Source organism: Oncorhynchus masou, chromosome 7 (assembly GCF_036934945.1).
Source record: "Oncorhynchus masou masou isolate Uvic2021 chromosome 7, UVic_Omas_1.1, whole genome shotgun sequence".
Classification (NCBI taxonomy): domain Eukaryota; kingdom Metazoa; phylum Chordata; class Actinopteri; order Salmoniformes; family Salmonidae; genus Oncorhynchus; species Oncorhynchus masou.
Window position 1 is genome coordinate 17,632,604 of NC_088218.1, and position 16,522 is coordinate 17,649,125.

Genomic DNA, 16,522 nt, shown 5'->3' on the forward strand with positions numbered 1-16,522 from the left:
CATACAGGCTCGGGAGAGACGAAGGTTGAAAGTCATGCGTCCTCTGATACACAACCCAACCAAGCCGCACTGCTTCTTAACATAGTGAGCATCCAACCCGGAAGCCAGCCCAGCGGCACCAATGTGTCGGAGGAAACACCGTGCACCTTGGTTCGCGCGCACTGCGTCCAGCCCGCCACAGGAGTCGCTGGTGCGCGATGAGACAAGGACATCCCTACCGGACAAGCCCTCCCTAACCCGGACGATGCTAGGCCAATTGTACGTCTCCCCACGGACCTCCAGGTCGCGGCCGGTTACGACAGAGCCTGGGCGCGAACCCAGAGTCTCTGATGGCACAGCTGGCGCTGCAGTACAGCGCCCTTAACCACTGCGCCACCCGGGAGGCCGAGGTGCAGTTTTAAAGCCTTATGAGACATAGTAATGAACAAGAAGTTGTGATATATTGTGAATATCTACTATGTTACATAGGTGATAGAGAGAGTCAGCCCCAAAGACAGTGATAGTGTATTTCATTGAGTTTATTAGATGACGTTATGGTCAGGCAATGAAGGAGAGAGAGTTTGAAAGAAATATTGAGAAAATAGATATTGGTAGTCTATTGGATGATCTTGTGGTATGGGAAGAGGGTAAGGCTCTGGGTAAATGAAGGAATGTCCATGATGGCTGTAGCGGCGGCCATCTTGGGCGAGGCGGGGAGGAAGGTCAGTTTGGACACTTCACCGTAGGACGAACTGCCGCACTCTTCCTCATCCCTCTCTCCGTTGCCATGACGACTCTGCTCGTCATCTCCTGGGGGGTCGCCCTCCTCCGGCCCAAAACCCACCACCTAGGGAGGGAGGTTGATGTTAGAGCGCACACACACACACACGCACGCACACAGCTCTTAAACATTGATTACACTGCTCACCTATGCACACACACTTACATGTACACTGAGTTTTCTGCAGTTGTATCCGCGGTGCTCCAGATACCAGGATCCCAGCTCTGCTCTCGTCATCTGCTTCAGGGCCTCAATCTACTCACACACACAAACACGTAAGCACACGAAGTCGCACATGAAACGTCTGCAGCAACTACAGAAAACAACTACTGCAGCAACTACAAAATTCTGCACACACCACAAAAACAGAAAAACTGAAATTGTCCAGTGTGTCTCACCTCTCTGTGAAGCCTGTTGAAGACATACTGCTGTGTAGCGACCTCGGCCCAGTTCCTGTCCACCTCCTCTCCCAGGTGTGTGTCCTCACACTCCTTTAACTTGACCAGCGCAGTCACCTGTACACACACACACACACACACCTTCAGCTCAACAAGTACACTCCAGGACACTCAGATATATAGTCAGTCAGAAACACACACCTGTGTGTTGAAGGCACTCTCAGTCAGGGCACTCAACTTCTCTCCAAAGGAAGACAGAAACTCCTCTATCTTCAACTCTACCAGCTCAGTACTGAAAGAAAGATGGAGAGAGAAGAGAAGGGGAGAGAGTGAGAGAGAAGAGAAGAGATGGAGAGAGAGAGCCCACTGTCATTACTATAAGGGGCATTACAGGTCATAAGAGATAGTACTGCTAGCCTTGGGAAGACCACATCAAAGTCACTGCAGTGCACAATGGCATTGGTTCATACAGTCAGTATGAGGATCTCACTTGAACTTGGTGGCCTGTGTTTCCACAGTGACAGAGAAGCCCAGGACTCCAGATGTGTTTCTGCAGGTTGGATAAACATGATACCTGGAGGAGAGAGACAGAGGGAGAGGGGTTTAAGTTGACTGAGCCATTTGGAAGCTGGAGAAGGTTTAGATACTGGGACACTCAGGAAGGTTGGGACACTCAGGAAGGTTGGGACACTCAGGAAGGTTGGGACACTCAGGAAGGTTGGGACACTCAGGAAGGTTGGGACACTGGGTTTAACACTCCTACTCTTTCCAGAGGTTCCATGGTCTACTTAGTCACCAGAGAGACAGAAAAGTATAAAACACAGACACTGACCCCAGAGTCTCTTTTGTCCTGAGGAAGTCAAAGCAGGGCTCCTCCATGTGCATCTGGAACCACAACAATAGCAACAACACAGAGGTCAGAGGAAGAAGGGATGAGGGGTTAGGGGATTAAATGATGAATGGTTGTTGGTGTACTCACCACCAGCAGCTCCATCAGTGTGTGTTCTCTGAGGTTTTTCAGACCAGACTGGAGAGAGAGAGGGGGAGAAGGGGAGAGGAAGAGAAGAGAGTGAATGAATGTCAGAGGCGAGTAAATCAGTCATGAACAGATGAATTGTACCAGTGTGTGTGTGTACCTGGTAGTAGACTGTGACCTCTGAGTTTGGGTCTCCCTTGTTCAGTGCTTTGACCTTACAGATGTGCTGTTTCAGAGGCAGCTCCACCACTCTAAACAACACTGGGACCTCTGCTGGCAGCTTGGAGAACTGCAGCTTACTGACAGACAGACGAGGACAGCGAGAGGACAGCAAAGATAGTTGTGTGTGTGTGTGTGTGTGTGTGTGTGTGTGTGTGTGTGTGTGTGTGTGTGTGTGTGTGTGTGTGTGTGTGTGTGTGTGTGTGTGTGTGTAAACTTACTCAGTGACGTACTGCAGGAACTGGATTGACTCCTGTAGAGAAAACAGATCCCACTTTAATAAATGGCAGAAATCATACAAGAGGGTTTGGTGGAAAGGGTGTGTAATGTGTGTGTGTGTTTTCATGGTCCAGTCACCTGGCTAGTGAAGTTCCCCTGCACCAGTCCCTCTGCATAGAGCTGGGTCTTGAAGGTTCTGCTGAACTCCATCAGTTGTTCTACAGTCAGACCACCGTCTGCCAGCGCCTGGTACTTCTCTACCGTGGACCAGCGACCGTGCTCCAGGACCAACAACCGCACGTCCCTGAGAGTGTGTGTTTGGTGGGGGAGAGAGAAGACAATGGTGAGATGGGACACACACCAACAAACAGACCCACACACACATGCGTGACCTACTTGCCCAGTTTCTCAGGTCGTATGAGGATGTTGAAATAGGCCTTTTTGAGCTGCTCAGAGAACATATTGAAGACATCTTGACAGGCAGAGAAGTCAGCCAGATGGTCCAGGATCAGATGGAACAGGAGCTACAGAGGACGGAACACCATCGTCATCATCATCATCCTTGTGTGTGAGTGTGGTGTGTGGCGCATATGGGTCTAACTCACAGGCAGTTTGTGGTTGAAGCCCTTGACCTTGATAACCAGTCCATGTTCTCCTACTGACAGCTTGTAGTCCAGCTGGGCCACGTCAGCCTCGTAGGCTGGCTCTGCTAGGTTATGACCCAGTATGTTCACTAGCAGGTCAAATAACACCAGGCTAGGGAGGGGGAGAGAGAGCAGAGGGGCAGGGTGAGAGCGAGAGAGGAAGTGGCGGGTGGAGAGAGGGGAGGAAGTGAGAGAGAGAGGGGGGAATGAGGTTTGGGGATGAGAGAGAGTGGAGAGGGGGAGATAAGCAGAGAGAAACAGGATTCAAAAACAGTGTAAAACAGTTCCTAGCTATGGCTGCATTCTCGAGAGGCTAGCAGTTTTGGCACAATCTCTACCTGTGAAACAATTGTTGGCTAATGGCTAACTAAACCCTGGACTTACTTCCTGGCTGACTGCTGGATGACCGGAGAGATGAGATGGAAGCGGATGTACGCTGAAGGAGAGAGAGTAGAAACGACAGATCAGCAAAGGAGAGAGAGGAAACATCAGATCAACAGAGAGAGTAGAAATGACAGATCAGCAAAGGAGAGAGAGGAAACATCAGATCAACAGAGAGAGTAGAAATGACAGATCAGCAAAGGAGAGAGGAAACATCAGATCAACAGAGAGAGAGTAGAAATGACAGATCAGCAAAGGAGAGAGAGGAAACATCAGATCAACAGAGAGAGTAGAAATGACAGATCAGCAAAGGAGAGAGAGGAAACATCAGATCAACAGAGAGAGTAGAAATGACAGATCAGCAAAGGAGAGAGAGGAAACATCAGATCAACAGAGAGAGTAGAAATGACAGATCAGCAAAGGAGAGAGAGGAAACATCAGATCAACAGAGAGAGTAGAAATGACAGATCAGCAAAGGAGAGAGAGGAAACATCAGATCAACAGAGAGAGTAGAAATGACAGATCAGCAAAGGAGAGAGAGGAAACATCAGATCAACAGAGAGTAGAAATGACAGATCAGCAAAGGAGAGAGAGGAAACATCAGATCAACAGAGAGAGTAGAAATGACAGATCAGCAAAGGAGAGAGAGGAAACATCAGATCAACAGAGAGAGTAGAAATGACAGATCAGCAAAGGAGAGAGAGGAAACATCAGATCAACAGAGAGAGTAGAAATGACAGATCAGCAAAGGAGAGAGAGGAAACGTCAGATCAATGAAAGTAAAGTTATTGACCATTTTAATTGTTCACTGTTGTAGTAACTCAACCAATCAAATGTATTTTATAAAGCCCTTTATACAGCAGAAGAACAGTTGCCAGGAAAAACTCCCTAGAAGGAAGGAACCTATGAAGAAACCTAGAGAGGAACCAGGCTCAGAGGGGTGAACAGTTTTCTACTGGCTGTACCAGATAGAGATTAAGGCAAAACTCCACCCAAAAACAATATTTTGATATTCGTTTCACTAGTCCTTTGTTGATATAGTCCCAAAATGTTTTGCATGTCAGCAATCATGTTTTCAAGATAAATAACATTCAAAATACAGAATTTCAAGCCAGTATGATGCAAGTTATAAAGTGCTGATATTTTTGGACTATATCAACAATGGACTAATGAAACAAATACCAAACGTTTTTGGGTGGAGTTTTCCTTGAAGAGAACATGTGGACATTGACGCTAGATTGTGTGTGTTTTTGTGTTATAAAGTAGTTACTTTGAAACACACACACGGGCTGGCACAATTACCGTACGGATGAAAACCATTATGAAAATAAAATAACCGTCATCATTTGTGTTTTTGGGGTACGAAGAGGACGGCCTGGAATGTGTGCGGAGGAGTCTGTTTCTGCCGTTACACGTACTCTAAACAGCGTGACTTTATTGCTCCTAGTGGAAACAAGCAAGGTGTTGCAGCAAACGAGTCGTCGGTTGCCTAGGAAACGGCAGCACACATGAAAAGAACGGGCTTGGAACCATAGAATTATCAATTAGAATAATCATTTAATAGGCTCTATATGCTTGGAATTTCTTACTCTGGCAATTTGACTGGTAAACTCATGGGTACACTAGGGATGGCTGCATGGCATTGGGATGGAACGGCTTCCATGGTCATGTAGAATGTTCATTCGAATGATGTTAACTGATGTGGCTCTTGTAATGAAATGCATTTTTTGTAACGTCACTTGAGTTGAATCAAACATTTTCAATTATATTGACAAGATAGTAGAGTGACCGCACTAACAATGGAAATATATGTCCTCAAATTTGAAAGGCATTCAGGTGGGACCATTCTAGCCAATGAGAGGGCAAATACGTGTGTGTGAACAACAGGCACAACGGATATAAGTAGTTTTTTTCCAACCTGGCCAAATTCCACGTGCGTCCACTTATATCAGAGCATTCGTAACAACCTAACCATTACGAAACATATATTTGATCAAATAAGCCTCACGTAGCAATATAGCAATTATATTTTTTTGTTGACGAAATTCAACACTCTCTCATTGACCTCCATACAAAAAAATCCTCACTTCTTGGTCTTATTTTCGTGGATAGAATTTGGGCGGAGTAAACCCTCTCGCTTTGCCTCTTCTTCTCTGGTTGAACTAATAAATCACGGCACATATTGATGGTTACACTTCCTGCTTTGCTCCTGTGGGTACACTCGCAATGATTACCAGTCCACCCATGATGCCATCATTGACATGAATGGGGATGCCCATTCAATTTCTTTTTATTACTATTCAAATGTTTATTACGGAGATTGCGTGATTTGGATGGCCAATTACCATCATCCAAAATTCATTGACCGTCACAGTCCTAACACACACACACCTTTGGGTATGTTGAACTGGTTGTCCTTCTTGTACCAGAGGCATCCTCGGTCGTTGGCAGTTACTCTGACTGGCAGCTCAGTATCAGGACAGTCAGACAGCTTCAGGCTGAAATCAGTCGCTGGAAGGAGGACACGAAATATGAACACATTAGGAAGGTTCACAACACAGAAACACACAGACACACACACACACTAACCGATGAACTTGTTCTCGACAGGGAGGTGCAGGTCAGAGCTGTGCTCAAAGTCTCCGTTCCAGCGCTCTCTCCACTCCTGCTGGATATCTGGACAGAGAAGAGACAACTATCAGGACACCCTCTCTCTTCCTCTACATACTGGGACCATGTTGATATGTTCTGGTCCTCTAATAATGCAAACACATACAGGGCCTTCAGAAGGTATACATACGTCTTGACCTTTTCCACATGTTGTTGTGTTACAGCCTGAATTTCAAATGGATTCAATGTAGATGTTGTGTCACTGGTCTAAACACCCCGTAATGTCAAAGTGGAATTATGTTTTTAGACATTTTTTACAAATGAATTAATAATGAAAAGCTGAAATGTCTTGAGTAAATACGTATTCGACCCCTAAAATCCGAAATACGTTCAGGAGTAAACATTTTCTTAACAAGTCACATAATAAATTGCATGGACTCACTCTGTGATGAATAATAGTGTTTAACATGATTTTTGAATGACTAACTCATCTCTGTACCCCACACATACAATTATCTGTAAGGTCCCTCAGTCGAGCAGTACATTTCAAGCACAGATTCAACCGCAAAGACCAGGGAGGTTTTCCAATGCTTCACAAAGAAGGGCACCATTGGAAGATGGGTAAAAAAATAATAATAAACAGACATTGAATATTCCTTTGAACATGGTGAAGTTATTAATTACATGTCGGATGGTGTATCAACACACCCAGTCATAACAAAGACACAAGTGTCCTTCCTAACTCAGTTGCCAGAGAGGAAGGAAATCAGTTACAGAGTTTAATGGCTGTGATAAGAGAAAACTGAGAATGTATCAACAACATTGTAGTTGCTCCACAACACTAGCCTGTAAAGAATAAAAAATATTACAAAACATGCATCCTGCTTCCATTAAGGCATTAAAGTAAAACTGCAAAACATGTGGTAAAGAAATAAACTTTATGTCCTGAATTGAAAGCGTTATGTTTGGGCCAAATCCAAATAAAATCCAAATACATTTCTAAAAACATGTTTTCAGTTATCATTATGTCATTATGGGGTATGGTGTGTAGATGGGTGAGAGAAAAACTATTTCATCCATTTTGAATTCAGGCTGTAACGCAACAAAATGTAGAATAGGTCAAGTGGTGTGAATACTTTCTGAAGGCACTGTAGTAGGCATGTGTGTGTGTGTGTGTGTGTGTGTGTGTGTGTGTGTGTGTGTGTGTGTGTGTGTGTGTGTGTGTGTGTGTGTGTGTGTGTGTGTGTGTGTGTGTGTGTGTGTGTGTGTGTGTGTGTGTGTGTGTGTGTGTGTGTATGTATGTATGTATGTATGTATGTATGTATGTATGTATGTATCACCCTCTACGCTGTAGTGTGTCCCAAACCATTTCTCCCTGAGGGGACAGTGGCCTTCATGGTCTGGAGAGAGCAGCAACAGGTTGGATCTGTCTGGAGTCAGCAAGGACAGAGCCGCACTGATCACCTACACACACACACACAAGAAATATTTTATTTGAATCAACAAATCACATTACATTTAAGAAGCATTCAAACATTTCAAAGGTCTTTGTGTGCATGGACACTTAAAGATTCAGAAAGCACCTTCTCCATACACACACACACACACACACACCAGATTAGCTTAGTAAGCAAGAAAAGGGCCACAACAATCACCTAAACACACGCACACACACAGTCCGTACCTCAGGTGAATACTGGAACATGAGCTGGTCTCCGGTGAGGAAGTGTTCTTTAGGAAACAGCTGCATGTTCTCACAGATATCCTCCACATACTCTATAGGGTCCGTCTGAAACACACAGGGGTGCATCGTTTGGTTGGGTGCATTCATTCCTGTACTTTCCTGTAGATAGGAGGAGAATGTTGGTAGTATTTACCTGTTCCTGGTAGTGAAACTCATTGGCTTCAATCTTTTGAATCTCCTCATAGATCCTACAAACATAGAGAGAGAAAGAGAGAGAGTGAGAGATAGAGAGAGGTAGAGAGATAGATACTCATATACTGTATAAATAAAGCACATATTCTGCCTTTCACATGCCTATAATGAAGCCCTAATCACACAGAGACACTACCGTTGTTGGGGGCCCAGGCTCTGCATCATCTTGAGGTACTGGAAGACCAGGTGAGCCACCTGAAGAGAAACACAGATAATGTGTGTACTGTGTACCAATAGTGTGTGTATGTATGTTTTACTATACTTGTGAGTACCAAAAGTGTTCACTAGAATAGTAAGCCAACTAAAATTCAGAGAAGTGAGGACATTTTGACAGTCCTCACTTGTAAAAATACAATTTTAGGCTTAGGGGTTAGGTTTATAACTAGGGTTAGGATTATAATTAGTTAGGGAAAAGGGTTAGGGTTAAGGAAAATAGGTTTTTGTGTGTGTGTGTGTGTGTGTGTGTGTGTGTGTGTGTGTGTGTGTGTGTGTGTGTGTGTGTGTGTGTGTGTGTGTGTGTGTGTGTGTGTGTGTGTGTGTGTGTGTGTGTAACCTGGTAGAAGTTCTGGAATCCTTGGTCAGTGAGTGTGATGGAGATGGAGAAGATGGAGTAGGTAGAGTTCTGGTCAAAGCCTGTTTCACTGTTCCCTCCAAACAGAGCCATGGCCCAGCACCTACACACACACACACCTCAGCACAGTTACCACATAAATATAGCTATAAAGTGGTGCATTATGGATTATGTAGTTCTGACTCACTTCCTCCTGAGAATTGATAGGATGCTGCCTGTTCCCTCGTGACCAATCAGCCAAGAGATGTAGTGGAGAGGCTTCACCCTGAGAGAGTGAGCGAGAGAGAGATGTAGAGAGAGAACAGGATGAGGGGATGGAGAGGGGCAGAAACAGTGAGGCAGAGAGAGAGGTGCATCATCAACTGTAGTATTTCTCCTGTAGTTCCTCTGTTATAAAGCTGTATTATCTGTAATAGCTGTATTATATGTAGTATCTGTATTATCTGTAATAGCTGTATTATATGTAGCGAGAGAGAAGTAGAGATTATATTAGCTGTATTATCTGTATTACCTGTATTATCTGGAGTACCTGTATTATATACCTGTATTATGTGTAATAGCTGTATTATCTGTAGTAGCTGTATTATCTGTAGCCGCTGTATTATCTGTAGCCGCTGTATTATCTGTAGCCACTGTATTATCTGTAATAGCTGTATTATCTGTAATAGCTGTATTATCCGTGGTCACTGTATTATCTGTAGCAGCTGTATTATCTGTAATAGCTGTATTATCTGTAATAGCTGTATTATCTGTAGCCGCTGTATTATCTGTAGCCACTGTATTATCTGTAATAGCTGTATTATCTGTAATAGCTGTATTATCCGTGGTCACTGTATTATCTGTAGCAGCTGTATTATGTGTAATAGCTGTATTATATGTAGTACCTGTATTATATACCTGTATTATCTGTCATAACTGTATTATCTGTATTTTCTGTCATACCTGTATTATATGTAGTAGCTGTATTATCTGTAGTAGCTGTATTATCTGTAGTAGCTGTATTATCTGTAGTAGCTGTATTATCTGTAGTAGCTGTATTATCTGTAGCAGCTGTATTATCTGTAGTAGCTGTATTATCTGTAGTAGCTGTATTATCTGTAGTAGCTGTATTATCTGTAGTAGCTGTATTATCTGTAGCAGCTGTATTATCTGTAGTAGCTGTATTATCTGTAGTAGCTGTATTATCTGTAGCCGCTGTATTATCTGTAGCCGCTGTAATATCTGTAGCAGTATAGCTGTATTATCTGTAATATTTATAGTAGCTGTATTATCTGTAATAGCTGTATTGTCTGTAGTAGCTGTATTATCTGTAATAGTTGTATGATCTGTAGAAGCTATATTATATGTATTATCTGTAGCAGTATAGCTGTATTGTCTGTAGTAGCTGTATTATCTGTAATATTTATAGTAGCTGTATTATCTGTAATATCTGTAATAGCTGTATTATCTGTAATAGCTGTATTATCTGTAGTAGCTGTATTATCTGTAATAGCTGTAGTAGCTGTACTATTTGTAATAGCTGTACTATCTGGAGTAGCTGTATTATCTATAGTTGTGTTTCTTACCTGTAGTGTTTCTCCTGAGGAGGCAGGGACCAGGTGATGGTCAGAGCATGGACCTTCCTCACAGGAACAACTGAAACACACAGCTATGTCTTACTACACTTGTGAGCATATCTTTTTGGGAACCAACAATTGATTCCCATTCAAAATCCTGTTTTCAGTGAGCTGAACTGAAGCAGTATGGCTCTAATGGAGATCAGGAGAGAAGGCTGTGCAGGTCAGCTCAATAGAGCAGGTGTTCCTACCTCTGTACAGCTTGTTGAAGGCTGGAGTATCAAAGGGATCCAGCAGCTCAGAGAAGTCCGGCTTGGGCTGAGCACTGAGGAACAGGGTTCAGTAAGTGTTCGCTAAATGGCCACATTATAATATGAATGGATGAATGGTGAGGGATTCATCTACAGCTGAGACTCACTTGTTGGGCACTCCACTGAAGATCTCCTTCACCCACTCCTCTAGAGTGTCCATCTTCTCTACACACAACAGAGGAGGACAACAGAGTTACATGTGTGACTGAGCAGTCGGTCTCTCTTTCTCTCTCTCTCTGTTTCTGTGTGTGTGTGTGTGTGTGTGTGTGTGTGTGTGTGTGTGTGTGTGTGTGTGTGTGTGTGTGTGTGTGTGTGTGTGTGTGTGTGTGTGTGTGTGTGTGTGTGTGTGTGTCACCTTTAGACTGCACAGCCAGGGTCATGTAGTGGGCAGAGTAATGTCTCTTCCAGAAGGAGCGGAGCCTCTTGTAAACATTGATCCTCTTTTTCCTGGGCTCTGTCTTCAGAGTCTGGGCGTTACCTGGGGAAACCATGACAACCACCGGTTGAAACCATGACAACAGCTCAGTCACATACCACAATTACACAACATCTGTCTCGTTTACACATGACAACACAGTACACAGAGTAGTTCATGTGTGTGTGTGTGTGTGTGTCTGCCCTCACCCCAGCCGAACTTGCCCATGGGGTGACCTGGCTTCGCTAGACTCCCAAACAACATCTCTTTCCTGTGAGAGTCAGACGGCTTGGCCAGTTGGTACTCTGATAAAAGAGAGAAGGGGGAGCAGGTCACTACATAACCAGTGCATAAGGTCTGAATAAGGACAAAAACAAAAAATAATTCCCAGAATGCCTCTCACCAGAGTCGACAGCTTCCACCTCCCTGTCGATGGCGTCTCGGATCATCAGAGGACTGATGAAGAACTGGGCCCATCTGGAGAGAGCCAATCACAGACAGGTACAGAGTCAGATGGACTAATCCGAATCAAGAGACAAGGCACAGAGACTATAATGGTGGTGTGTTGCTGACCTGTCTAGAGCCTCTCTGAATTTCTTTCTCTGGACGTCAAACTGGAAGACGGTTCTCTCACAGTCCGTGGAGGCGTTGTCACTGCCCCCATGTTTCTTCAGGAAGGCATCGAAACCATTCTCTGATGGGTACTTCTCACTGCCCATGAACACCACTACAGGAGGAGAGGGGGAGGAGAGGAGAAAAGAGACGGAGGAGAGGGGGAGGAGAGGGAGAGGAGAGAGGGAAGAGAGAGAGGAGAGGAGACAGGGAAGAGAGAGAGGAGAGGAGAGAGGGGAGAGGAGAGAGAGGGGAGGAGAGGGAGAGGAGAGAGGGAGGAGATGAGAGGAGAGAGGGAAGAGAGGAGAAAAGAGACGGAGGAGAGGGAGAGGAGAGAGGGAAGAGAGAGAGGAGAGGAGACAGGGAAGAGAGAGAGGAGAGGAGACAGGGAAGAGAGGAGAGAAGAGAGGGAAGAGAGAGAGGAGAGAGAGGGGAGGAGAGAGAGGAGAGGAGAGAGAGGAGAGAGAGGGGAGGAGAGGGAGAGGAGAGAGGGAGGAGAGAGGGAAGAGAGGAGAGGAGAGAGGGAGGAGAGGGAGAGGGAAGAGAGGAAAGTCTATTTTATATCCCCTTGTGTCACAAACACAGCATTGAATCAGATTTATCACAACAAAACAAACAATCTCATCCTTAAGGTTCAAGGGTCATCTTACTCACTGTGTTCCAGGAAATGGGCAAGGCCTGGGAGGTCATTAGGGTCACTGAAGCTGCCAATACCCACACACAGCGCCGCTGCAGACTGACACACACACACAATCATCAATACCCTTATTACTATTGCTGCTAATGTGCTGTTATTTCCTCTTCAGGTCACCCTCTCACCTGTTTCTCTGAGCGTCCCTTCTTCCTCTTCCCTCCATCCTCATCATCCTCAAAGTCACTGTCCTTGTCATCTTCTTCAGACTCTTCCTCTGTTCCCTCTCCTGAGTCTTCTTCTTCCTCTTCCTCCTCCCCCAGTTCCTCCTCCTCCTCTGATTCGTCGTCTCCAGAGGAGGCGTGACCAGTAAAATCTGAAATTAGCATAACTCGAAGCCCATTGGTCAGCTCAATGTACCTGTGGGAAGGGTTAGACAGAGGTAAACAATATTCTCTTATCCTAAGATGCTGACACAACCACACACACAATTTGGCCCTCCAGCTGTTTACTTTTTACTGGAAAGAAAGACAAACACAGTCTCTCTCTCTCAGACTGTCTCCCCCCCAGCCCCCCCACACACACATACACACACAAACGTTGGTGTGTAAGGTAAACGTTGATGTTACCTGTACTGTTTGGGGTCACTAGGGGACTTGATGATCTCTGGGTCTCCAGTGTTCTCTCCTCCTCCATCCCCTGCTTCCTGGACTTGGACCTTTGGCTCTGGCTCAGCTTCCTCTCTTTCTTCTTCTCTTTCCTCCCCTCGGTCCGGTCCGGTACTAGAGCCACTGGCTGAGGCACTTCTGGACTTGTTGGTCTGTGGCATTCTGAATAGCGACGACACTTTGGCACTGTGAGGCGACAACAGCGGGCCACGGTGAATAGGACACAGGGAAACCAATAGACAGGTTGTTCAACTCCAGGTCTGGAGGGACTCTTCTCTACTTGGAAGTTCCTTCATGTCACTGATCGGGCAGAGAGTCCATTCACCTCGGGTGCCAGGTCTGAGTCAGTCACCTGATTAGCAGGGAAGGATGACAACCACAGGGGTTTGGGCCCTGGAACTGAATGGCCCTGCTCTACTGGCCAACACTGTGTCACTCTAAGGACAGCAATGGTGATGGGCTGGACTTCATTTCATTTAAAAGTATTGCTTAAGCTAGACTACCCAGATAATATTGTATTTTAATGACATGTCTGTCAAGAAGTGCAATAAATGACAGTTATTTAAAGGAAGACTGTGACGCAAACATCTATGTGTTAGTTTGATCAGCTGTCAAAAAAAGATGGTCATGCCAGACACATTCAACAGATGCAATGACAGTGATGATGAGGCGACAATACATCTATTCACCCAACGCCCGTATTCAGCTGTGTGTCAGCTGAAAAAACAACCCCAGTGCCCTACACTGCACGGTCCCCGGATCGCCTCTCTGCGGATCGCCTCTCTGCGGGCTTTATGTAGGCTCAGTCAGCACTGCAAGTCAGCCAACTTATATCGCTAGCAGCAAACTGTAGCAAGCGAGACATCGGTTACAACATGGCAATAAGATTAAATATACAGTAACACAGAGATAGCAGGCTACGGGCTACTTCACCACGGTCGACCGACAACAGTCTCAGACTTTTCTAGGCTAGCGACTCACACGCAACACATGTCAAACCCCACCCAACGTTTCTACTACAGGAACGTATACTTCAAATTGGTTCTCTGTCCTAGAAATGACACTTGTGTTTTTTCAAGTTTGACAGCTAACGAAGTAGCGTTGGTCCCGGCGATGTTTCCATACCTTGCTTCCTGGTATCACAGGGATGGAAACTAGTGATCCCCCTGCATATGGTAGGATGATTATTTTGCCATAAGGGGCGGCTTGATTCGTTGAAAACGAAGAGCATTTCAACATTGCAACATTTGATTGCTCAGAAACAAGGCAGACACACCCGAGGGCGTGATTAGGGGAACTTTGAACGATCGTGATTGGGCAAAAATACCCGACACGTGGGAACTTCTCTCCTCTTCACATTGTGGTTACGTTGTAGCAGCAACACGAGACTGTTTGTTACATTGTAACTAACAAATACTGTGTCACTAGGAGCAACAACAAAATGGAGAGGGTCTACAAATTGTCTGGCAGGACCTATACTTACCACAGTCCCGCATTACAGCAGTCCATAATGAGTTAATATTTTTCAGCACTCATTCATTGCATCGAGGTAGTTACAGTCGCTAGTTGGCTTGTCCATGGACAGGCTTGAGATAGGCTACTTACTGTACATTGTGATGCAGATACAGTAGAATACAAGTGATACGTTCTATGAAATTGCTTCCTAAATTCCAAACCTTCCAGTGACAGTGTTGAGCCGCTAGGAGGTAGGCGACAACAGGCAGATATTGATAGAGTTTGTCTGTTGATGGTCTGTGGGCTTTACAGTTCAACGTGCGAGACGAGGTAAACATAGTTTCAAGTTGGATATTCGACGGATATTCGCCTGTCGTTTTCCTTACGTCCACCAACAGCAATTAGGGACCGTCAACATAGTGACAAATGAAATTTTTCAAATTTCAATAGCTCTTTATTAACCATTACTCCTAAAAACTGGTTGTAGCTAACCTGATGGCATAGACACACATTACACACCCTTTAGTTTGTCCATTTTCATCTCACATGATTTTACATGAATTTTTCAAAATGTAACATTTCAATAGCTCCTTGATCATGTGACCTAATGTCCGCTGACGACCCTTCTATATTGCACACTGAGCTGGTGAGGTAGTGTCCACAAGATTCAGAATGTCCACTCAGTGAGCCTACATATTGCACACCGTTTTAGTTTGTCCATTTTCATCTCACATGGTTTTACATTAATTTTTGAAAATGTAGAATTTCGATAGCTCCTTGGTCATGTGAGCTGGTGACTTCAAACAAGGTTCAGAATGTCCATTCAGTGGACCTACACATTGCACACCTGTTAGTTTGTCCATTTTCATCTCCCACGTTTTACATGAATTTTTCTAAATGTAAAATTTCAATAGCTCCTTGGTCATGTGACCTAATGTCCGCTGACGACCCTTCTATATTGCACACTGAGCTGGTGAGGTAGGTTGCAGTGGGTTTGCTGGTCAATACATATACTGAACATGTAACCACAGTAATGGTGGCCAGTAAATCAATGAATAAAAATGTAATATTGAAAAACAGAAATTGTAGACCTTTAATTTTTTCCAACATGTCAACAGACACTTAACTTCAATTAAGTATGAAACATTTCACAGTGTTAACTTTCTCTTTATCCCTGGTTGATGTACATGTCAGAGCCTCTTCAGTGTGGATGGGGTATAGCATACATTTTCAACAACAAAGACTGCATTTCCAGGTGGTGTTCTTTACTCTGTTGAACTCTTTTGTCTTCATTCCTAGTTACAGCACATGGAACCACCGTTGGCAAGCAAAACATTCAATCAAAACAAAACAAAGCGTAACACGTTATAAATAATATCAAATATCAATGCAGTATGACAAATGTTTTATTTATTTTTTATTTCACCTTTATTTAACCAGGTAGACTAGTTGAGAACAAGTTCTCATTTACAACTGCGACCTGGCCAAGATAAAGCATAGCAGTGTGAACAGACAACACAGAGTTACACATGGAGTAAACAATTAACAAGTCAATAACACAGTAGAAAAAAGGGGAGTCTATATACAATGTGTGCAAAAGGCATGAGGAGGTAGGCGAATAATTACAATATTGCAGATTAACACTGGATTGATAAATGATCATGTACAGGTAGAGATATTGGTGTGCAAAAGAGCAGAAAAGTAAATAAATAAAAACTGTGGGGATGAGGTAGGTGAAAATGGGTGGGCTATTTACCAATAGATTATGTACAGCTGCAGCGATCGGTTAGCTGCTCAGATAGCTGATGTTTGAAGTTGGTGAGGGAGATAAAGGTCTCCAACTTCAGCGATTTTTGCAATTCGTTCCAGTCACAGGCAGCAGAGAACTGGAACGAAAGGCAGCCAAATGAGGTGTTGGCTTTAGGGATGATCAGTGAGATACACCTGCTGGAGCGCGTGCTACGGATGGGTGTTACCATCGTGACCAGTGAACTGAGATAAGGCGGAGCTTTACCTAGCATGGCCTTGTAGACGACCTGGAGCCAGTGGGTCTTGCGACGAATATATAGCGAGGGCCAGCCGACTAGAGCATACAAGTCGCAGTGGTGGGTAGTATAAGGTGCTTTAGTGACAAAACGGATGGCACTGTGATAAACTGCA

At 44.5% G+C, this 16,522-nt stretch overlaps 1 protein-coding gene across 2 annotated transcripts; it reads right to left on the reverse strand.

Moving 5' to 3' along the window:
• Window positions 1–500: 500 nt before the first annotated feature.
• LOC135543408 (nardilysin-like) lies at window positions 501–14,112 on the reverse strand. Of its 2 annotated transcripts, XM_064970643.1 has the most exons (32): window positions 14,033–14,112; window positions 12,869–13,093; window positions 12,428–12,659; window positions 12,263–12,344; window positions 11,570–11,723; window positions 11,400–11,473; window positions 11,206–11,301; window positions 10,937–11,059; window positions 10,689–10,746; window positions 10,522–10,595; window positions 10,280–10,349; window positions 8,902–8,979; window positions 8,697–8,817; window positions 8,280–8,338; window positions 8,085–8,139; window positions 7,892–7,996; window positions 7,548–7,671; window positions 6,187–6,273; window positions 5,989–6,108; window positions 3,601–3,652; window positions 3,178–3,328; window positions 2,969–3,096; window positions 2,711–2,876; window positions 2,575–2,606; window positions 2,295–2,433; window positions 2,138–2,185; window positions 1,991–2,043; window positions 1,649–1,732; window positions 1,360–1,450; window positions 1,159–1,275; window positions 926–1,015; window positions 501–826 (listed from the first exon to the last, which is right to left on the reverse strand). In XM_064970643.1, the coding sequence occupies exons 2-32, from the start codon at window positions 13,066–13,068 to the stop codon at window positions 596–598; spliced, it is 3,294 nt and encodes a 1,097-aa protein (XP_064826715.1). In that variant the 5' UTR covers window positions 13,069–13,093; window positions 14,033–14,112; the 3' UTR covers window positions 501–595. The 2 variants fall into 2 exon arrangements, with proteins under 2 accessions (XP_064826715.1, XP_064826714.1); XM_064970642.1 differs by lacking the exon at window positions 14,033–14,112 and having other exon boundaries at window positions 12,869–13,194.
• Between the last annotated feature and the right edge of the window lie 2,410 nt (window positions 14,113–16,522).

Bases quoted from the DNA above. Each gene is read 5' to 3' on its own strand.
- LOC135543408 (XM_064970643.1), bottom strand. From the start codon at position 13,068: ATGCCACAGACCAACAAGTCCAGAAGTGCCTCAGCCAGTGGCTCTAGT. The intron at 12,660-12,868 runs GTAACATCAACG...CCCTTCCCACAG, and splicing joins AGTGACCCCAAACAGTACAG to GTACATTGAGCTGACCAATG. The intron at 827-925 runs GTAAGTGTGTGT...CTCCCTCCCTAG, and splicing joins GCAGAAAACTCAGTGTACAT to GTGGTGGGTTTTGGGCCGGA.